Raw genomic sequence first — 23,007 nt, 5'->3', positions numbered from 1 at the left:
GCCGGAGGGCGGGCCCGGGCGGCCGAGGGGGCGTTGTCGCGCTGGTTCCGCCGCCCGCGGAGCTCCGTCGGGGTTCGGAGGGCTGCGCGGCGGGTGAGGAGAAGCTCGGCGGGTCCGAGAGCGGCGTCCGAGGGTAAGGCGGCCGCCGGGCCGGGAGGCGGCCTCGCGAGGGCGTGCGGGGCCCACGCGGTGGGAGCGACCCCGAGCGGAGGCCGGCGCCTGAGGGCCGGGCCGGGCCGGGCATTGACGCGCACGGTCCCCGCGTGCGGGTCGGCGGAGAGCTGCCGGGTCGCGCGGGGGGTCCCCTGCGGCGGCGGCGCCGAGCTCGGGCTCAGGGACCAGAGACCGGCGCCCTTCCTGCGGCGGGGCCTTCGCCCTCGTGCAGCTTCCCGGCCTGCGAACCCCCCGCGTCCCCACCCGGCCTCCCGCTTGGTCGCTCGGGCCGCTGGGGCCCCGCCGCCCGCGCTCGCGGCTCTCGGTTCCCCTTTCCCGGCCTCACTATAGCCGAGAGCGGAGCCCACGCCCAGGAGCGCGGAGCCCGGCTCGGCCCGTTACCGCGGAGCGGGCACACGGCCGGACCTCCGGGCCGGGCTCTCGGGGGCCGCCGAGGGCCTGCCCGCAGCTCCCCCGGGCGCTGGCCTCGCCTTGGTCCGGCGCGCGTGCCACGCTGGTCACCGAGGGCCTCTGCTCGGAGGAGCGCGCGGAAGCTGGATGGGGGCGAGCAGAGTTGGGCGAGAGGCCTTCGCCCACCGAGGGCCGCGGGCGACCAGGGAGGTTTCGCTCCGGAGACGGCGGCGTGGGGCCTGCACGGAGGGCGCGTTCCTTGCCGGAGCTGCCCCGGGAACCCCGCGGGCGTCACCGGCGGCGCCTCCGCTCTCGGTCCCGGAAGCGAGCCGCGGGCACCGAGGGGTCGCCGGCTCGGTCCCCCCGGGCTGCGCTCTGGCTCGCGGCTGCCCCCTCCCCTGGGCGCCCCCTGCTCCTTCCTCTGCGTGAGCGCCCCCGGGGCTCTGAGCCCACGCTCCTCCTCCTAGAAGGGCATCCGTCAGATGGGATTAGGGCTTTCACTTAATCGCCCATTTAAAGGTCCCGTCTCCAACGCCCTTACGTTCTGAGATACTGGGGGTTAGGGATGCAACATGTAAATTTTGGAGGGGACACAACTCAGCCCATAACCGAAGGGATTCACTGCAATGGACAAGGCGGGAAATACTCTCCTACGGAAGGACAGGGGCCGAGAGGTTTACAGACAGGGAGCTGGGGGTATTTTGTGTGCAGGGCACACGTGGGTTCTCGGTACTGTTGACACTCGCCTGCGCTCTTTCACTTGCTTCCCCCGAAAACTAGGGTGAGCGCTCTTCGCTCTCTTCTCCCTGGCAGACCCACCCTCCAGGTTTCAGCGTGGATGTGTCCTCCTCCCCCAGATTAGTGTTGTACTCCCTCCATTTAGTATCTCCAGGACAGAGCTATGCTTGTCTCTCCCACCAGACTGAGGCTTCACGGAGGCGCGGATGACTGTGTCCCAGTTGTCCGCTGTCCTACCCTAAGTGCCTGGCATGTAGTGGACACTTTGTAAAGTTAAGTGAATGATCTGAAAACCAAGACGCAGCCTGTGGAGGGCACGGAGCACATCTCATTCCTTTTATCAGCATTCCAGCCTCAGACAGTGTCTTGCGCATTCTAGGCCCACAATTCTGGTTTAACTGAATTGGCCCGTGTAGCATCACAGAGTCCAGAGATAAGACAGGAATCCAGGCTTGTTTGCTCCAAGTCAGGGCGTTTGTCATTGGAGTTGGGATGGAGGGTTGGGAATAAGCCATTTGAAAAGCTTAGAGGAAGGCAGGGTCTACAGAGGAAGGCAGGGTCACTCTGAAACAAGCCCAGTGCTAAGAACCCTTGGGGAAGTCATCTGTTAATAGCCCCACTGGACAAACTGCCACAAATTCTCCCCTCTGGTGTTTGACCTGTTGGTAATTGTCCTACCAAAGAGAAGGGCCTTTGCTCTGGGACCATCTCTACGGGATAAAATCCCATTCTGGCTCTTGTTCCCTGTAGAAGCACCTCTTCATTTACATTTGGCTGGGCTTTTTCTTGTTCTTTTTTCCTTTTTTTTTTTTTGGTCCCATTCAGGCCATCATTCCACTATTACATTCTTGGTATAAACTCGTAACAGGAAGAAACTTTAGATTAGCCCAGGGGGGGACCCCTTCCTTTTTACAGGTGCAAGAAACTGCTGCCTGTACGTCGGTCCAGAAACCATGCATTGAGCACTTGCTGTGTCCAGGGCACTCTTCTAGGCGCGAGATGTACTGATGAATGAGACAGACGTCCATGTTTTCACCAAGAATTTCTGCTTGTCACAGCGATTTAGCCGCGAGGATGAGAGCCCTGTGCTCCTGGTGTTGCGTGCACTCGTCCTCAAGGGTGCTGTTTCTCCGCGGGGTTACCTGGGCAGTCAGGCATAGGCAGTAGACTGAAGAGGCAACTGATTTGGTCCAGGGAAGGCCTTGGATCTGTCAGTGTAACTCGAAGCAGGGGTTAAGCTGTCGGCTTTGGAGTCAGATTTCCTGGGTTTAAATGTTAACTCTGCCCCTTACTGATTACCTATTACTTAGCTGTGTGACCATCCTCTCTGTACCTGGTCAGGTTATCTATCACTGTGCAACAAATTACCCCCAAACTTAGTGACTTAAAACTATTTTATTTGATCTCATGTGCAGGGGTCAGCAATTCAAGCAGGGCTCTGCTGGGCAGTTCTTCAGCTCCATATAGCTTTGCTGCCATATCTGGTACCTGGGAAGGGATAGCTGATAGGCTGGGCTCAGCTGCGCCTTTTCCCCGCTTCATATATTCTCTCCGTGGGTATCTCACAGGCCTACTGCCGACTTGGCCTTCCAGAGCCAGTGTTCCCAAAGGCGGAAGGTGGAAGCTGTCAGCTCTTCGGGCCTGGGCCCATAATGAGCATAGATCTACACCCTTCCTCTCGCCTGCTCTGGTTATGACAGAGGCTGCTCAGATTCAGTGGAGGGGACAGATGCCACTTTGGGAGGAGTGTCAAAGAAGCTGTGGCTCTTTGTAAACTGCCAGGTGCCTCAATTGTCCTCATCTAGAAAATGAGGTTAATAGTAGAACCTGTCTTACCATTATTCTGATAGATAGATAAATAAGTTAACCTGTAAAGGGCTTAGAACAGTGCCCGGTACCATACAGGAAGCATTTTATAAACATTTGTTGTTATAGTTACTTTTATTAGGTATATATACTATTATAGTTGTTAGATATAGGACACATAAATTACTGATTCTTTTTCTAGAGGTTTTTTATAAGGGACTTATGCATCATGAAGCAATTAGAGAATTACAGTAAGTAATATAGATTAGTCATGATTTTTATGTCAAAGTACATTATGGAATGGTTCATAACTGCAGATAATCAAAACTCTGAGGGTCATTCCAAAGAATTGTTCCCTTTATCACCTTTTTATGGCTAGAAAATGTCCAATGTAGATTCAGAATATTTGCTACATTTTAACGCTGAAGCCTGTGGAGGAAGGCTTTGTGCTGTGTTTTCTAACATTCTTCCTCTCATGGGAGATTGCATGGCCTATGAGCAAGCAGAGACTGCAGGGTTTAGGAAGCAGGATTTAAATCCTGGCTTTGGAACATAAGTTTTATGATCATGGGCAAGTTACTTAAAGTCCCCATTTATTAATTTCCTGACTTGTAAAATGGTGATAATGGGTTCTTACAGCATTATCTGAGTTAGCGTATGTAATATGCTTAGCACAGTGCCCAGCCTGTAGTAAGCAGTCAGTAAATGATACTACTAATAAACCAAGCAGCCTTTTCTTTTTAGGCTACCAGTGGGGAGGGCTGGTAACTGATGACTCAGTCATTGGCTGTTCAGTACCTCTGAGGATTCAGCACTGGGGACAGCGCCCACTGCCTGGCAGAAGGCTCCCCTTCCTGTGTTCTGTCTTGGGTAATATCCACTCCCAGCACTGCAGTGTTGCTCTTTGTAGATGACATCACCTCTAGTCCTGGTTTCTTCTGAATCCCACCCTGGTCTCAAACCAGGAGATCGTGCCAGCACCCCAAATCCCACATTCCAGAAACCAAGCTTCCCATAAAGAAATGGGGGAATCAGAATAAGGCATAGAACTGAGGCTGGTGATGGAGGATGAGTTTTGGAGATTCTGAGTTGAAGGGTCATACAGTTAGAGATGGTTAGCAGAAAGTTAGACATTTGAAACTGGTGGTCAAAGCTAACATTTCAAATTTAGGACTTGTTTGCTTAGAACAGATGAAGGCCAAGAATAGAAATGATTGTCAAAGGAAGGCAAAGAGGGCTCAGGTGCTGAGTGTTAAGGGACATTAACCTTTGGGGCTTGCAGAGGAGGAAGTATAGCAGGTCAGAGCCATAGTAAGGAGCAGAAGCCTTCTGGGGATGGACAACTTTCAGGACGGAGGTGGGCAGACCGCACTTCCACATGCTACAGGAAAGCTGGGACGGGTGGGACAGGACAGAAGGCTGGGCAGGCCTGCTTCAGCACGGTGAGAATGGCAGGCTGCTAGGTGGCAAGGAGTCCTGAGAGTAAAGCAGAGCATGCAGATTGCTGTTATGAAAGAGCATGAGAGGCCGAGGTGAGTAGATGTACCTGCTGGGAGGGCTTGTTGTCCTGTTTTGTTTTGCTTTTTTTCAACATGGTCTGATCTCGGAGTGTTTGCAGGAACTGGTGAGCCAGTGAAGGACTGTGTGAAGCAGTAAGGCGGGGCAAAGTCCTGGGGGCAGGAGGGAATGGGTGGGGGAAAGGGACGTTTGCTTCGGAAGAAGAAGCACACCCGATCCAGTAAAGCTGAAGGGGCTGGGGGAGGGAAGTGGGAAATTAAAACAGAAAAGAAATGAAAGGCACTTGGCTTATCTCAACTTATCCATGGGCTCAGCCTTCTTGGTGAAGTCAGGGCACAGTCATTTTTATGAATGAGGGAGGCAGACCTGGGGTGAATGAAGAGAATGGGAAGGATTTAGGAGAGCCCTTCTGGGGGGTGTAGAGGGAGTCAAAAGGCACGGGGGTAGAACATTACCAACCGACACTCAGCAATGGTGAGCTAGCGTGGACTGTAATGGCTGGGTGTCTGCCCCGTGCCAGGCAAAGGTGAGTAGGATGGTCCCCTCAGAGCTCACAGCATGCTTGGAGACGCAAGTGACAGAGCATAAGGACACGTGCTCTTAAGAGTGTATGGGGTGCTGGGAGATATAGAGGAGTGACCCCAGAGTGAGACTTGAGGAGGCACAAGTCTGGGAGAGAGAACATGCTATGAATGCAGAAAAGGCCTCCAGGAGTTGGTGACAGCTCAGCTGAGTCCTGATAGAGGAATAGGCGTTACCTGGAAGGTGGGAGAGTCAGAGGTAAATAAAATTCTCCCAAGACAGGAAGTATCAGAACCAGAGGCTTTTGGGGGAGAGAGCAAGGCAGAGGTCTGCAACCCATGTGCTTCAGAATCCCCCCCGATGCTTACAATGCAGGTGCCTGGACCCTGTGCTAGACCAGCTGAACAAAACTCTGAGGTGGTTTCCAGGAGTCTGCATTCTTAACAGGCTCTTCAGGCAGTCCTTACAGATAACATTTGTTGAATATTTATTTTTGCCAATTGCTGTTCTAAATGTTCACACATTTATGTGGGTTCTCACATTTATCTCAGTAACCTGTGAGATAAGACGAGGAACATAGGACATGGAGAAGTCATTTGCCCAAAGTCACATGGCAAATGAGAGTGGGCCAGGGCTCCCACACTGGCCAAGAACACGGCCTGTTTGGGGAGCCACAGGTAGTGCTCAGAGGCCATGGGTGGCTAACAGCCACTGTGTGGAACAGTGCAGGGATGGGGCATTTTTATGATGGCAGATAGTTCTTTTTGAACAACACTGGCCAAGATGCATAAGAAACTACTTTTTTTTGTTGTTTGTATGTTTGTTTTTTAAGCTGCTATGACAGGGACACATGACGATGAACCACAGATCAGTCAGTGGGTTTGGTGCCGTCTTATCATCAAGAGTCACTGTTGTATCTGCGTTCTTTGTTGCAGGTCCCCTGGATGCTTGAGCATGGACCCAGTTGCCACTCACAGCTGCCATCTCCTGCAGCAGCTGCATGAGCAGCGCATCCAAGGCCTGCTTTGTGACTGCATGTTGGTGGTGAAAGGTGTCTGCTTTAAGGCACACAAGAATGTCCTCGCAGCGTTCAGCCAGTACTTTAGGTGCGACTGCAGCCTTGTTGTCCTAACCGGACAGAGAAGAAGCTCTTCTAGGGGGGAAACATTTTGACTAAATTTTATTTGCTCCTTGGATTTCACTCTCCTTTTCTTTTGTAGTGCATTGTGGGACTTTTTTATTGAATTTATTGGGCGACATTGGTTAATAAAATTATATAGGCTTCAGGCGTACATTTCCATAATGCATCATCTGTAGTTGGGGTGACTGAAAACATTTTGGTACTTTGTCTTTGATTTTAATCATTCTAATTAATGTCAGTCTTCTATTTATATTTGTTATCCTTTTAGGATAAAAACATTGAGGAATAAAATTTCTGGTAAAGCCCGGCCGGCTTCGCTCAGTGGTTGAGCATTGACCTAGGATCCAGGAGATCGGGTTCGATCCCTGGTGGCAGGGCACATGCCCGGGTTGTGGACTCGACCCCTAGCAGGGGCGTGCAGGAGGCAGCCGATCAATAACTCTCACTATTGATGTTTCTATCGCCCTCTCCCTCCCTCTCTCTGAAATCAATAAAAAAATACAGTAAAAAAAAATCTGGTAAAAACTGTCCTGTGATAAGAGATCAGAGAGGGGAAATAGCCTATATGCTGGGGTTGGGGGGTTTTTTCCTTTTTTTTTTTTTTTTTAATTAAAACATTTTAGTTTTAGTTTCTTATTTGACTATCTAAGAAAACAGGTTTGAACTCAGTCTGCTTACTGCTGTAATCATTTTTGCCTATATGAAAGATTTACTTATCATTTATTGTAACATTAGAGTTAAGTGTTCTTCATACGTTCTCTGATGAGCTAAATTTAGCTCTCTGTAGGCCCTGAAGATTCTTTTTTTAGTGCCTTTTTTCCCTAGAATGCATACTGTTTTACTGCTCTGGTAACAACATACGGGACAGGATTTCATCTTTCCTCGGTAATCCTGAGTCGGCAGCTCAAATCTCAGCCATTGTGTAAGATCTGCGTACGTGTTACAGTGGGTCAGCTCACTAGGGTTGGCAGCACGCTTTGTCCTTACGCACAGTGGTCCCAGACTCAGGCTTTGCCTTTCTTCTGTCTTCCAAGGACAGTTGGGTTTTGATGTTGTGATACATTGACTGGTGTTTTCCCACCCTGCTTCTAATTTGTACTTTCCTTGAGGAAAAAAAACAGAACCGAAGGCTATTTTGGGGAAGCAGATGACTGTGTCTGATAAAATGCCTTCAACATTATAAGACAACTCACCTAACTCAGCTTTACACAGTACAAATTCCTTCACTAGTGAATTTGACTTGTGCCCATAATAAAGTGTTTGGGCTTCATGGAAATATGCCTTTTCCCCTCATTAACTCCTAGGGTCTTTCTCACTGCTGATGTGTGAACCATTGGGCTGCTGGACAGCTAGTGAATGACCGAGTATACAATGAGCATATATGTCAGAGTCCTAGAGCAGTTACACTCAGACAGAAAGTGGAACAGAGGTTCCCAGGGGAGGGGGAGAGTGGGGGTTTGTGTCTAATGGGGACAGAGTTTCTGTTTGGGATGATGAAGAGTTTCTAGAAATGGATAGAGGTGATGGTTGCAACAGCATGAATGTACTTAAAGCCACTGAATTTACCACTTGAACCATAATTGTTTAATTTAACATTACATATATATTGCCACAATTAAAAATTAAGATTAAAAAAATGAGCATATATTAAGGGTTGGTTTATTACAACTTTTTATTTTTAGACTTCTTAAGGCACTTAGATATGGAAATATTTTTATATGTGTTTTATGGCCTAAAACAAATGATTTGTCAGACTGTAAACAGGAAGTAGTGAAAAATGTGTGTCCTTTAGCTTTCTCTACTCTCTATCCTATTAATAATGCATGTGGGTCATTACATTTGAAAAGAGCCGAGAGTATATTGCAGAATTTTACTTTGAGTACTGGGAAGTTTGGATATTCAACACAGTAATTTCATTTATCTGAATTGCTTTATTGGATGGCTTGTCAAATTTAAAAAAGGATTAAAACGTAATTTTAAAATTCTGACATTTATAGAAGGATAGTAATTTTGAACATTAACATAAGTATTATTTATAAGAAAAAGCTATCTGCATGTATGAATTGTTAATACTGTAAACGGGTATCTTTTCTTTCATCAGGAGCCTCTTCCAGAATTCTTCAGGCCAGAAGAATGATGTTTTTCACTTGGACATTAAAAATGTCAGCGGCATCGGGCAGATCCTAGACTTCATGTACACGTCTCACCTGGATCTTAACCAGGACAATGTACAAGTGATGCTGGACATAGCACAGTGTTTGCAAGTTCACAACGTCCTGAGTTTGTGTCACACATTTTTAAAATCGGCCCCTGGGGAGCAGCCGCCTGGCATGCCCTGTAACAGTGCGTTCTCCCTGCAGAGCGCGCTGGCTCCTGACACCAGCTGTGCCATCACTGAAAGCTACTCTCCTCACCTGCTGCCAGAGTGTCCGGCAGATACTCAGCACAGCAAGGTCTTGGACGAGCCGCACTCTCAGGCTCCACCATCAGTTCATCTCCATCACCCTGCAGGCGAAATATCAAAACAAGCCCCTGATTCCTTAGACGGCAGCTGCACTGAACTGCCGTTCAAACCGCCAAATCACTACTACAAACACAGAAACCTGTACAGTAAGCAGTACTATAAACAAGCTACTTGCCCCAGTCAGGAGAGAACAGCCGAGCAGCCTTTCACCATCAGCCCGTCTGCAGACCTCACTGCCATGGAAAGCCAGCCCTGTGGTGTCAGTCATTCCGAGTGCGCCCTACCATCCCCGGAGCACCTACCTCCCAACTTCCTGGCCCAGCCTCTCAGTGAACCTGCCCCGGACCCTGAGTCAGACAGCGCGTGCCAACCACCTACCAAACAGATGAGGCTCAAAAAGGCCATTCACCTTAAGAAGCTCAATTTCCTGAAGTCACAGAAATCTGCAGAGCAAACTTCTGAACCCCCATCAGATGTGGGTTTAACCAAGGGGATAGACTCTGCTAGTGAAGACACTACAGAGAGAGCTAGCAGTCAAAGTGCCGAAGAGAAAGAAAGGGAAGCACCCGTCAGTTCCGAGGGTTTTCACTGCGTGACTGACACCGAGAGGCCCGAAGCACTGGAGGCTCCGGAGGACCAGTCCCAGCTGCTCCAACCCCAGAGGCAGTACGCGTGTGAACTGTGTGGGAAACCTTTCAAACACCCGAGCAACCTGGAGCTCCACAGACGGTCTCATACAGGTACACTGACTCTGCCCGCAGGCCGAGGACAGGGAGTAACGCGGACGCCGCCGTGCCTGCTCCGCTTTCTGTAAGAAGCTTTGCTATTGCTTGATGATGGCGTTGACATTTGCACACAAAAAAAAGCAGAGAACATTAACTACTTTTTCATTCATATTTTTGGTGGTGCCTCTTAAAGAACAATCATAAAGTTCTATAGATGCTTTCATAAAGCCAGTTTTAAAAGTTGTCACACTCCATTTTAATTTTAATTAGGTTTTTATATGAAAACTCCATCTCTAAGGAAGGATAGTAAATTATTTTGATGTCCTGGAGTTTTCAAGTTCTAAATAGATAAGCTATATTTAATTGTCTCTAAGGTTAGATTAAGTTTATTCTTTAAAAATGTAATGTAGGTTAATCAGACAAGTAATTTAGTCTGAGTAATTCTAAAAGTTCTCTGTAAAGTAATATGAATATCAGATTTTAAAAATTGTGATTTGGGAGGCAGGAGGTAAACTTTTTAATAAGGGTCAGCTTTAACGAGTTGGTATTTTCAAATGAAAATCCTTCCATTTTGAACATTGAATTTTCAAAGTTTTACCACCTTAATTCATACCTCCTCCTCTTTCCAAAAAGTTTATTTTTTACAAAAGCTCTTTAAAAAGTGTTATGCAGCACGTATACGTTATATTATACAGTACGTATGTATTATTTTTCTTCCTGCACTTAAACAGGACTCTGACACACACTACAGATGAGTGGCAGTTACCTTCTAGGCATGAGAAGTAATGGGCTGCAGATGCTTCCAGAATAACTGCTTTTCAGGTGCTTGTGCAATTGCAATTATTGGTGTGACGTTCTGTTACCACTTCGATTCCTGGTGTGCCTCGGTATTTACCACCTCGGTGCATTGTTGAGACTTACTTGATATTTATGAAAGCCCTTTATAAATTGTAATGTATTTGAATATAAAGTATTATGTTGTTACTAGTAGTTCAGAAGTATACTCCATATAAAGGCAGTATTACTGACTCAGTTTTGCCCTGGAAAAACTTAATTTAGGTTGTTCTGTTTGCTTATTTTCTTAGAGCCTAATGATCACTATATTTTTGTTTGAGAAACTTGTCTGTTTAGCTTTAAAGGGAAGAAAAATTAAATTCTTCATTCTTTGAGAACATCTTTGAACGACAGTGTCATACATCACGGCAGAGATGCACACTTGGACATAAATACTGTATTGAGAGGGCAGCGGTCCTCAGCTTATGATCTGGGGCCTTGGGTCTGTGAGGCCGGAGCTGTTTCCATCACCATGTAGGATGTCTCTTGCCTTGTCCTCCCGCAGGTGTGCAGTGCAGTCGGCTAAAGACTGTCATCAGTCGGGTAGCCAATGAGTTGTCTAGTCATGTGTGTTAAAAATCGCTCTGTTTTCATTTCTAGTAGGGACTGTACTGACTGATACAGCCCACATAAACAAACGCTCTTCAGGGTCTCAATTAAGAGTGGGAAGGGACCCTGAGAGCAACACATTTGAGGACCACTGGAGTAGGGTTATTAATTCAGGTCACTTGGGAGTCTTAATAACCGGTGGACTCTTTTTTCAAATTCTGCGATCTCATATTGGGGGTTTTAACTTCACATTATCCATTATCACCATAACTTCAGACATGAATGTCCCAGAATACATAATTAATATGATTGTAATTATTCAGAGCCAAAAGCTTTCTGCCCGCCCTGTCCTTGAGGAAGCCATTAAACAGTTTCAGGAAGAAGTCAGCATGAAAGTGTCCAGGCAGGAGCCCAGAAAGCTGGCAGCCCAGCAATGTGGTAGGAAGGGGGAGGTGGTTATTCTTTAAGGAGAATCTTCATGTAGCCACTTGTTGGAGAAAGATGGGGAAAATGGAAGGTTTTTGGTCTTCCCAGTCTGTTTCTTAGAGTTATCTAGATTGAAAGTGGTACCTTGAAGTATACTTTAAACCTGTCATTTTCCAGAGACTATATTCAGAGCTGCTGTGGTTTCTTTGTGGCAGAGTTCCATTCTCTGCAGTCTGTTCTGTACCAAACGTAACTACTCGGAGTTACTAAAATCAGAGGTGGCTCCCACAACAAGGTGTCCCCTTATTTTCCCCTGTTAGCATGTTCAACCAAGCTAAAAGGCAGGGGAGGGACTTCTCCCTGTCCCACCTCAGAAGGTCCCTCTCCGTGTGGGGCTGTGCCATGTCCACGCCTCACGTGGTGTGAACGAGCCCCGGTTCTGTTGGGCATTGGTGAGTGAAGGTGTGAAGCCGAGGGACCCGGGAACAAGTTCCTGCCTTTCCGCCAGGAAACTCACATTTGGTCTTCAACCAAAGGGGAAGACTGTGTCCAAAACCTAGGCAGGGTTTCAATACAGATAAGTAAGCTTGACTTCAACATAGGTTTACATTTGGAGAACAGTTTGATTTTTTAGAGAAAAGTAGTTGTAGATTTCACTTTGTCACCTCTGTGTGTGAGAGAGACAGGAAGAAGTGCGGAGACCCAGTTCTCACGCTGTCATGATGAAGAACATGCTGTCTGCCTTGAGTGGCCGGACGCGGGGTAGTGTAAATGTCTTACACAGAAAATGATTATGTGAGTAATACGAATGATTTTACAAGCTGTTGTTTTGTTTTGTTTTAGGTGAGAAACCTTTTGAATGTAACATTTGTGGGAAACATTTCTCTCAGGTGGGAATACTTTTATTTATTGTTAATAATTGGAACCTGAAACCCAGTATTGATTTTTATTACAAATAAGCATACTTTTGGGGTTGTGAGAGAAGCCTCTGAGGATATCTGTAACTTAAAAGACTTCAGACTACATCGGGAGAAAATAATTTTCAAGAAAACAAATTTCTAGTTCATTGGGGGGGAAAAATACCATTTTTTATAAGTGTGAGAACTCTCACAATCCCCTGCACCCCCAGGATGGGTGCAATCCTGGTATATTCTCTCTCATGAGTATGGTAAACCCTATTGAGCACACACCTGGAGGCTGCAGATGAAGCTGGGCTGCATTCAGACAGATGTCTTGTTATTGGGACTGAATATGTTAGGATGTTGGAAAACAGACCAAACAGTTTTCATTCCTGCTTTTGCTACCTTTTAGCTGACCTCTCTTAAGATGACATATTAAATCATCCAGCCAGTGTTCATTGGATCCTACGGGCTGAGTACTGATCTGAGCACTAGACCTAAAGGAACCTGGAGATGTAATGTTCTAGAGAACATATTGAATGCAGGCTTGGGGGAAGTTCTTTTTCCTTCTGAAACAGAAGCTAACTGTTCATCCCCCTGTGCCGTGCCCTGACATTCCAGAGGTAAATAAAACAGAGCCTCTCATGGAGTCCAGGTGCACAGTCCTGCCGAGGAAACAGTCACCCCACAGCTGTTTCTACACGGCGTGGTCAGTTCTGTGGCAGTAGCATGCACAAGGCTATTTCACTGGGGAAAGGCCTTCAGGCTGGGCCATGATCAGGAACAGAGACCGCTAGTCTGGTGAGAGTTGGAGGCAGGCCCACCGAGCATGGGGGCAGCCAGAGCAGCGCCATCTGTGACCCGTTCCCCTTGTTTTCCCAGCACCCAGACCTGCATCCTTAATGACTTTCCAGTGAGCCAGCAAGTTTTAATATCTCCCTTTTAGTTATTAGTCTGGGCGGGGCCACATCTTATTTGCCATCCGGGAGGGTGCCTAGCACCCACTAAGTGTGCAGTAGTCTTGATGGCTGAACAGAGTGATCGTTCCTCTGGTTGCCATTCTAGTTGGGCTTCTTTGTCCCAGCCTTACTGGAGGGTCAGAGCTTGGGCTCCAGAGCCACAGTCTGGACCCAAATCCTGCCACTGGCTCTGTGACCTGGGCAAGCTACCTAACTGTTGAGCATTTTAGTTTCTTATCTTCGAAACGAGGCTAATGAGATTACTGACCCCAGGAGACTGAGGAGTAACAAGTTGATCAGATTAAGTGCTTAGAAACTGGCCTTTGTTTATACTCAGGAAACATCATTTCCTGTCCTGTTGCTGGTGTCTCCATTCTCTGCCCAGCAGTCCTCTCTGCTCTTGCAGACTGTCTTCCTGAGGCAGCCCCTCCACACACCACTTCAATCTTACGGCCTCGGTGTAGTGGGAAAGCTAAGACCCAAATGAATGACCAGTAATTCTTAGCAATCACAGCTTCTCTTTGCCTCATTTTAATAATTCTTAAAATAAGGCTAATACTACATTGGGAATATTACTAGGATTAGGTGAAAAAATGGACAGGAAAGCCCTTTACACATTAAAACAGTGATCATTTTGGTTCCGTCCCCTTACTTGGACCCCTTCCAAGACACTTCATTGCTAACCGGGTGAGGCACAGGCAGGCATCAGGCACCTGCGGTCTGCCATCAGCCTGCTCCCTGGCACTGATACCGGGCCCACCCTTGGAGGTTCTGACTGCTGCCTTGAGGTGGGGTCCAAGTCTTGGCATATTTTTAATACAGCGGTTTTGATATGTAGCTAAAGTTGAGGACCAATGCCCAAGACCTTTCCCTCCGAGGCCTACCCAGGGCAGCCTGTCTGCTGGGCACTACAGAAATCCTCTTCTGTGTTGGTGTCTATATCTTTGTCAGATTTTTATGAATGGAGAGTTATGCGTAGTTACAGTTTTCAGGTGTATATTGTTTTATTTCATAGTGAAATGATAAAGTTTTTGTGAACAAAGACTCTTAAACATCATTCAATACGTGTTTGTTGCCAGCCTCCAGTGCTGGGGGAAAAAGATGGATAAGCCTTCGAGGAGCTTAGTGCTTAGAGGAAGAAACAGATGTATAAACTGTAAGGGACAGCAAGACTGAAGTACTGTGATAGGAATATGTACGGAAAACATGAGAAGAGCGTAGTCATTTCTCCGTGAACGGCATGTTCGCGGCGGGGACATGACACGTGTTGAGAAGTTGTTCAGGGGAGCTCTGAAGATGAGACATTGGATAAGCTTGAAAGTCTGGCTTGTAGGCCAGGAGAGCAGTTGTGCTGTTTATATAGAGATGCTGAGTAAATTATGCCCACTAGCCCCCCTTCACCTTGAGCCGGCATTTGTTTCTCAGTCTGGTGACAGTGGATCGGATTGGTCCCGCGTAGTCGCCAGAGTGTTTGCTTGAGTAGAGTGAATTTGTAAATGTTTTTCCTTCTGGACTATTCAAAAGTTAGAAAATAGACTACCAGTGAGCATTGATCTTTTATACTGTTTGTTCAACTTAGTATTTAGTAGGGTTAGTCTTTTAAAAAAGTTAACCACAACCTTAATAATGAGTCAGAAGCAGTAGGAGTCATCGGCTCAAAGAAACTACTATAATTAATCCTAGATTGGGCCACAGAATATACATGTGTTAATATAATTCTGGACACTGCCCAGGTCTCAGGAAGTAAGTCATACTTTAGAGTAGAAAAGAGGCTCCATTTGGAGTGGTGAGTCTCCTGTGTGGAGTAGAAGCTGGGCCGTGTGGTGCATCCAGAGGAGAAAACTAAGGTCCCAATGCCTGTCACAGAAGAAATAGAAGAAAAGCTTGGTGTGGTTAGCTGTCTCTGGGAGAGGAATAGAGTTGCTTGTGTCCCAGGAGGTGGAAAGGAACATGGAGCAGCAGTGCAGGACAGCAGGTTCCAAGAGGCTCAGTGTCCTCCCACAGTGCTGTCTGAAGGGGGTGGCCACCATGTCCCTGCATGGTGGAAGGGACACAGCAATCTGTGGGAGGCTTCCTAGCTACGTGGCTCCCAAGGCCAGTATTGATGTGGCCTGATGCACAAAGTTTCATCCATCCATAGTGAAAATGCAAAAATAAGTAGTTTAGTGAGTTCTTCCCAAGTTAATAAATTTTCAACTTTTGAGGTGATAGTTCGCACACTTCTGGTGTTAAATGTTCCCTTATCTGTGTAGTGATCATTTTTGTTTAGGTGACATCTCTGTGTTAATCTCCAGATTTTTTTTCTTCTAATTTTATTACTTTTTCTCTAAAGTTTTATGATTTCCCGACAATTTTTATATAAACAATCAGCTGCCATTGGAAGGGTACTCTGGAGAGAATACTATGCTTGGTTTAGTCACTTTTAAATACTGATGTTTAAGTGCATGCTACTCAACAGTTCAGAGATTCTTTTCTACAACAGAGTGTTTCTGTTCAAAATTCTGGCAACTCCATCCTAATTTAAAACCACATTTGCTCAGAAAGAATGCACCTTCGTGGCTGCTGACTTTCTCTAGCAAAGGTGCACAGCTCGTCAGCATCGCGACTGCGATGTCCATAGACCAACCCGATTAGTGTCGTGTCCGTCCCGTCCCATACCGGCTCCTGCTCTGTAAAATGGGAATAATGCTCCTTTATAAGGACATTATGATGACTGAGTGAAATGCTGTTTGCAACTTAGCAAAGTGCTTCATTCATAGTAACGACTTAGCAGTTGATAGCTGTTATTATTACCACTTGCTAGAGTTTTCATGGATCCAACAAGAGATAATTTCTGAGACAAGATCTATGTATTTAGCATATAATTAGAACATAGCAAAGTTTACCGAAACCGAAAACCTGACTAAGGTCAAACAATCTAGGCCCCAGTTTGCCTCGTAATTTGGTATAAATTATCTGAATGCATCATTGGACTTTTCTGCCTTAATTTTTCCATTACTTAATCTACTTTTATATCATTTATCAGACTAATAGGTGCTCTTTCATGTGGGGAAAGATAATTATTTCCATTCATTTCCACTATTAAATAGCTAAAGAAACATTTAAAAAAAATTTTCACTATTGCACATTATAATATTGAGTGGAAGACCATTCGATTATATTTGCTTGGAAAACAAGTGATTGTTACGCTTGACTTAAAAAGGGAAAATTTAACATTGCTCAGAATTGACTCAGAGACTTAATTTCCATCACAATGCATAGTTTACAGAATAACTTGAAAGGAGGGATCTCAAGTAACAGCTGAGCAGATGGGCTATTTGAATTGTCACATAGCTGATGAGCTTTTCTGAAATGTGGAAGTGGCTGATTTAACACAGCCAGTGGTGCATTATCTTAACTCCAGTGAGCTGTCTCCTGAATAGCAAAGTGGCTCTTGGCCTACTGAGTGTTCAACACAAGCCAGTTTATTCACAGAAACTTGCTGGTCCTCAGGCTTTCCCCCAGGTAAGACGACAGTTCAGACTCACACAAACCAGTTCCTGGCCCAGCTGTGTAACTGGAGCAACCACCTTATCTGAACCTCAGTTTTTCATCTAGAAAATAGATTTAATATCAGTTACTAAGGGTAACTTGGTAATATGTCTAAAGGCCTAAGTAGACCACATATATATTGCTACTGGCACTTGTTGCTTGATTACTGTCATTCATAGTCATTCTATTAAAAGCTGGGTATTTCCCAGTATTTTGCCATGTTCTTTCTCTTTGGTTACCTAAAGTAAACCTGAGTTTTTTGTCTAAACCACATTGATCATATTCTAAAAGGTAGATTCTAACAGTGTTCCCCAGAGACTGATAGACACAAAGAACCTTCCGTGTCATAACAGAAAACCCAGACTGCATTTTTATTCTACTCATAGGTGGACTTCAGACCCGTCTTCAAACCTGTAACCATGGACTATCTTGGCATTTTATTTGAAATATAATTTGCAAATATACAAAGCCAAGTGTGTTAGCTGGTACTCTTCTTCTCCCTTTTTGGCTTATTTTGTGCTTAATGCCTGAGCATTATTACCCTTGGGTATATTTGCTTATCTCAGTGTTTGTTTTCTCAATAGAACACTATGAAAAATTAAGTAGGGGCTGTGACAGACTGAGACTGTTAACTTAAATTTCCGCAGTGGAAAATTTTGTCTCTGAATCCAGGTTTGAAGCATCAGATGAGAGCATGTTTAATATCTAAGGCATCTGCAGTCTCAGTGTCACTGCGCTTCAGGCAATTTAATATTGATTTCCTATTGATTAGTACAGGGAAGTCTGTTTTGTGACCTCCATTTAAATTAGTTATTTTTTGTAAAGCCCTGCTGGTGTCAGAAATTAGGTGCAGGAAGTCCCTGCACCAGAGAACTTGGTGGCTCCTGATGTCCATTTCAGCACAAAGGACAAAGTGACAAACCCATCAGGGAGGACAACCGTACTGCAGAGGAAATGCTGTTCGAAGCATCTTATGTTGATGAGCAAAAGCTTGTTTCTCAGGAAGAAACAATGAACATGAAATTACTGTGTGCAAGCACTACTTTTTTTTCAAGTGATACTTGCATGTAGATGGTCCAAGTTTAAAAATATATGAAATAACACATCAAGGTCTGTTTAAAATACAAGCTTAGTGATCGCCACACTGTGTGTCGCCCATTTAAGAGCGAAGCGGCACAGGGCGGCTGGTGATGGGACAGCCAGGGGCTTGGGCACAGCCGTTGGCCCAGCAGCACAGTCCAGAGACCGGTCAGGTTCAGCAGGCGCCAGCAGCGACACCCCTAGTTAGAACTGGGCGGCACTTCCTCCTGCACGCGGCTCCTTCCGAGCTGTGGAAGTCTAGTCTTCCTTTGGAAGATGGACTGGAACCTGGCTAGATCTGTCAGGTTTCCGTTTGAATGTACGTAACCTTTTTTTTTTCCCCAAAACCCCTGTCATTGGTGTGCTTTCTCTCCTTTCTCTTAGGCAGGTAACCTGCAGACCCACTTGCGTCGGCACTCTGGGGAAAAGCCGTACATCTGCGAAGTCTGTGGAAAGAGGTCAGTGCTGGGCCTCCCTCCGGGGGGGGGGGGGGGGGGGGGGAGCACTGCATGGTCTGGTCTCTGGACAGCAGTGCTCTCTGCCTGGCTCACACAGGAGCCACTTGGAGCTCACCCTACCTCGGAGGAGCTCAGGTCCCCGGACCCTCTGCAGAGCCTTGCAGGCACACGAGAGTAACAAAAAGACAAAGATGTTCATTCAAAGAAAACTTAGGACAGACGTCTCAGGAAATTGGATTTTACATGAAACAGAATGAGTTTATACTAAAATGTCCTTTCTTTCTAAAAATGGCCATAAAGATAGACGAATGCCCATGGAGGTGAGTGTCTATTTGGGGCAGTAAGACGTGCAGCCCAACTGCCCAGATTTCAGCAGGGTGGTAGGAAGGGCCCCAGCCCAGGCCCTCGGGCTGCGGGAGTCAGCGGCAGGAAGGAAGGAAGGAAGGAAGGCAGGAGCAAAGCCTGAGGGGTTTTGGTGGCAGTCTCATTCTGGAGGTGAAATGCAGTCTGAGGAGAGGGTCCCTCCTGCGTGCACGCGGGCCGCAGTGCTGCCGCCCTCCCTCGCTGTGGTCATGCTTCGGAGTCCATATTCCCTCATCTGATGGTCATGCTGAACAACAGGCATGAGCCGGGGCTACCAGTCACCTGGCTTTATATTCATTTAACCATTCATTCACTCAGCATCTATTAGCCACCTGCTGTATGTGAGCACTGTGATGGGAAATGCAAATTCTCTGCCTCTGATAAGTTCATACTCAGGAGTCTGGGAGGGAGAGGCAGTCATGGGGACAGTCAGTCCTCTGGAGCAGGAACTGCACACACTGTGGAAACACCAGGGGAAGGGGCTGCTCTTGATGCAGTTCCAGGAAAACAGGTGTCTCTGCAGGTAGAAAACAAGTGAGACCTTCCCAGCCTCGCGTGCCTCCCAAAGGCAGCATGTCTGTCCTCTATCAAGTGCGGTGGGAAGGAAAGCGCCCAGGCTCCACATCCCAGGGCCTGGGCTGCAGTTACTCCCTGAGCTGAGCCCAGCGGGCGGCCGCCTCTGAAGAAAGATTAATGCAGCTAGGTAGAAAAAGTGTTTTAAAAACAAAACACTTGCATTACTTTCTACTTTCCTTTTAAAAAAGAGAACAGTAAAGATACTCTGTACTGCACATTTCAGGTGCAGTCAGGCCCTGCTGACTACGTCCCAGGAAGGTGGGGCGCCGCCCACCCCGCCCCCTCAGTGCCTCAGTTATGGAAGTGCAGTGGTGTGGAAAGGCTCTCAGTTGCATTTTCAAATCACACTGCAGGTTTGCGGCCTCCGGGGACGTCCAGCGTCACATTGTTATTCACTCGGGAGAGAAGCCGCACCTGTGTGACGTCTGTGGCCGAGGTATGGCTGGTGCTTTCCTTTCTTCCTTCACGGTTACCAGTTACCGACTGAATGGTCTCCGCCCTGGCTTTAAACCCCTGCTGTGCTCTCCCCAGGGTTCAGTAACTTCAGTAATTTGAAAGAGCACAAGAAGACGCACACGGCCGATAAAGTGTTCACCTGCGACGAGTGCGGGAAGTCTTTCAACATGCAGAGGAAGTTGGTGAAGCACCGGATTCGGCACACGGGGGAGCGGCCCTACAGCTGTGCGGCCTGCGGTGAGTGCCGGGCACCACAGGCCAGGCGGCTCTGTCCCCTCTGGAGTGGGCAGGCCGAGGCCTTCTCTCCGCCCTGGCCGTGTGCTGTCGGATAAGTCATCCCTTTCTCGTGGGTACAATGGGAGTCATACTATTTCTTCCCCACCTCACGGGGTCTTCCTTGTTCATGTGTGTGCTCATGTATCAGACATTCACTGGATGCCTTTGAGGTGTCCAGAGCTGTGCCCAGGTGCTCCAGGTACTGAGATGACTGAGACAGGGTCCTAAGGACCGTGTTCCTGGTTGTGCAGACAATGCAAAGTGTGGGAGACGTGCGGAGCACAGCGCCGGGAGAGCAGGGCGTGGGCAGCAGTTTGTCTGTCCTCGAGCATCAGAGCCATGCTGGGGTGGAGATGGCGGGCTCCTTCGGATCATGTGTCACGGAGTCAAGGTCATTTCCACAGGCATGTGACACATCAGTGAAGTCATCAAGGAAGGAGAGGGACAGCTGACAGCCCTCAGTTTCAGGATACTTTATTGCACAGACCAGGAACCTGTGATCACAGCATGTGCCAGTCCCTAAAAAACTCTGCGTGTGTGCGTGCATGTGTGCACACATGTGTTTGTATGCACCTGTGACAAGTTGACAGTGGGAATGGAACAAATGGGGAAAACACTCTGTATCCAGCTGTAGGAAGCCTGGAATCCCGGGACATTTCAGCGTGGCTCATTCACATTCTAATTGGGATGTAAGGTCGGGCAGGACCTGGGATGTAACTGGAGACAACTTTGTTTTTATCTCCCACTTAAACTTTATACAGATCTCCTGGACACAGATTCAGGCAGCTCCAAGACTATTCTGATCTCTCTTAGAAAGTAAGATTGCATCACTTTGCATCACAAATGCAGTCTCATATCACCAATGTACAGTATCGATTCCAAGTCACTTACAACCACCAGCTTGATTTAAGGTTAAATTTCCTCTTTGCTCCCCAGCTGGAACCTGCTGCTGCTGAGGCCCTTGTAGGAGGGAGCGAGGCAGGACCTCCTCTCTTCCCTCCCTACGCCTCCACCCCTTCCCACTCTGCTGACCGTGTTCTGACCTGACAGGTCAGCTTGGGACGGTTGGGGGAAGCTCTATACACAAATGCCTTAGGAAAGGTGTTTCTACCTTACAAATCGGCTGTCCCAGATTTACAGAAATTTAAACAAAACTGCCAAGGTTTCCCAGCACCCATGAGCCAGCAGGGGCAGGCAGCCTGGCTTACCCAGCAAGTGTTCCTGTGCAGGCAGACGGGGTGGGGTCTAGGAGGCTCGCCCTCAGACGCCCCAAACCAAGAGGCCCAGACTGGAGGGGGCTGCTGCTGCGGGGAGACGGAGGAGGCTTCCCGAGCGAGCGGCCGGGCAGCTCCACTCAGCTCGAGCGCATTGTGCATGTGCTGGAAGGCGTGGGGGTCCGCCCAGTGCCCACATCTGAAAAGATCCCTCCTTTTTTGCAGGGAAATGTTTCGGGGGGTCCGGTGACCTCCGCAGGCACGTCCGCACTCATACCGGGGAGAAGCCATACACGTGTGAGATCTGTGACAAGTGCTTCACGCGCTCGGCCGTGCTGCGGCGGCACCTGAGGATGCACTGCCGGGCTGACGGCGAGAGCCCCGATGCGCTGCGGGAGCTCGCACATGCCGTCGAGGCCTCGGACCTGGACGGGGCCCCCGGCTCGGACTCCTTTTCCCAGGATGTGGCGGTGACTCTGATGCCCACGTCCACAAAGCTCCCTGTCCCGCCAGCGGAAGAGTCCGGGACAGAATTTGACGGCCACTCTGCCGGCTCCTTCTGTAAGTTCCGGTCCAGCACGCAGCCTCACGGAGGCAGCTGCCCGGAGAAGCTTGGTGCAGATCCTGGCAAACTCGCCAAGGCCCCTGGACAGCACGCGCAGCACCCGGCCTTCGCTTACTCAGCCTCGGACGCTGCCTCCAGCGATGGGCCGCTGCCGGCCGACGGCATGGCCGCCATCCGCTCGTCTCTGGCCACGCTGGACAATCACTGCGGCGACCCCCTGGGCAGCCGGGCGGCAGGCGCGGCCTACAGGAGCTCGGAAGGCCCCTTCTTCTCCAGCATGACCCTCTGGGGGCTGGCGATGAAGACGCTGCAGAACGAGAATGAGCTGGACCAGTGACGCCCGCACTGCCCCTCCCGGCGGAGGCGTCTTCCAGGGTCAGCAGCCCGAGTCCTGGAGACGGCACTCCCCACGACACCCTCTCTCCAGCCCGGCGCGGTGGGACGTGTCCCTTCTGGTGGCTGGTAACTGGAAGCCTCGTGAGCTCAGGCTTGGGGAGGAAAGGCCTGTGGGCTCACCGTGGATGCAGACACCTCACAGAGCCACGGGCCGGGGAACCTTTGCTGCCTGGCTGGCATGGTGGAGTGTGGACTGTGGGGCAACTACTGTGCGTTGTGGGTGTGCTAAGGGGAAAAGATATATATATTTTTGCATTTTCACATGCTTGAAATTTGTAGCATTTTGTATTTTTATTTACACAGATTTTATTTGTATATGGAAGTCATACTATAATTTAATTTGAATAAATGAAACTTTCTATGTAATCTGTTTCCACCAGCATTTTTATTCACCTTAAGGCCATAGTAACGAAATGAAGAGCTCGTCCTCCAAGGATAGTATGGCTTCAGTTTGGCCACCCTGGGACCAGGCTCCAGAAATCACCGAAACAGAGCCCAAATCCTGGCTTCCACTTGCTGGTGAAGCCACGGGCAAGCTGCTGAGCCTCAGAACCTTCTCTGGTTTTCTTTTCTAGTCTGAGATAAATATCTGTGAGTTCCTACAAGGCTCCGGTGATCCCATCACCCCCTGCACACTACCTGCCGGGGGTCTGGTCACTTGTTAGCCTCCTAAACGTCCATCCCCTCCCCTCCCCTCAGACTGCTGGCCTCTGGGGAATGAGCTGTGTCCACAGGCCATCTCTACAGTATCAGCAGGATGAAGCACATGAAAACAGTTACCTGGATGGCACAACTCGAGGTACCTGCCTATAAAATTACACAGCGGACCAGCATGTTTGAAAGCAGCCCCCAAATGCTGTCATTATCAGCTCTCAGAATTGCAACCAACAAGGGAGATGGTGGGTGAGGATTTTCGTGGAAAAACAGCATGGCTGCAGGTTAGAGTG

General features: G+C 48.2%; 1 protein-coding gene across 1 annotated transcript; it reads left to right on the top strand.

Moving 5' to 3' along the window:
* The first annotated feature begins 16 nt into the window (after positions 1 to 16).
* Positions 17 to 22,425, top strand: ZBTB49 (zinc finger and BTB domain containing 49). The gene is made up of 8 exons (XM_081140445.1): positions 17 to 133; positions 6,084 to 6,254; positions 8,391 to 9,493; positions 12,131 to 12,177; positions 18,141 to 18,214; positions 19,507 to 19,589; positions 19,685 to 19,846; positions 21,325 to 22,425. The coding sequence occupies exons 2-8, from the start codon at positions 6,103 to 6,105 to the stop codon at positions 21,999 to 22,001; spliced, it is 2,298 nt and encodes a 765-aa protein (XP_080996571.1). The 5' UTR covers positions 17 to 133; positions 6,084 to 6,102; the 3' UTR covers positions 22,002 to 22,425.
* The last annotated feature ends 582 nt before the right edge of the window (positions 22,426 to 23,007 follow it).

Source organism: Miniopterus schreibersii (assembly GCF_964146895.1).
Source record: "Miniopterus schreibersii genome assembly, chromosome: 1".
Classification (NCBI taxonomy): Eukaryota; Metazoa; Chordata; class Mammalia; order Chiroptera; family Miniopteridae; genus Miniopterus; species Miniopterus schreibersii.
The sequence above is the reverse complement of the archived record's forward strand: the minus strand, read 5'-3'. Positions and strand labels throughout refer to the sequence as shown.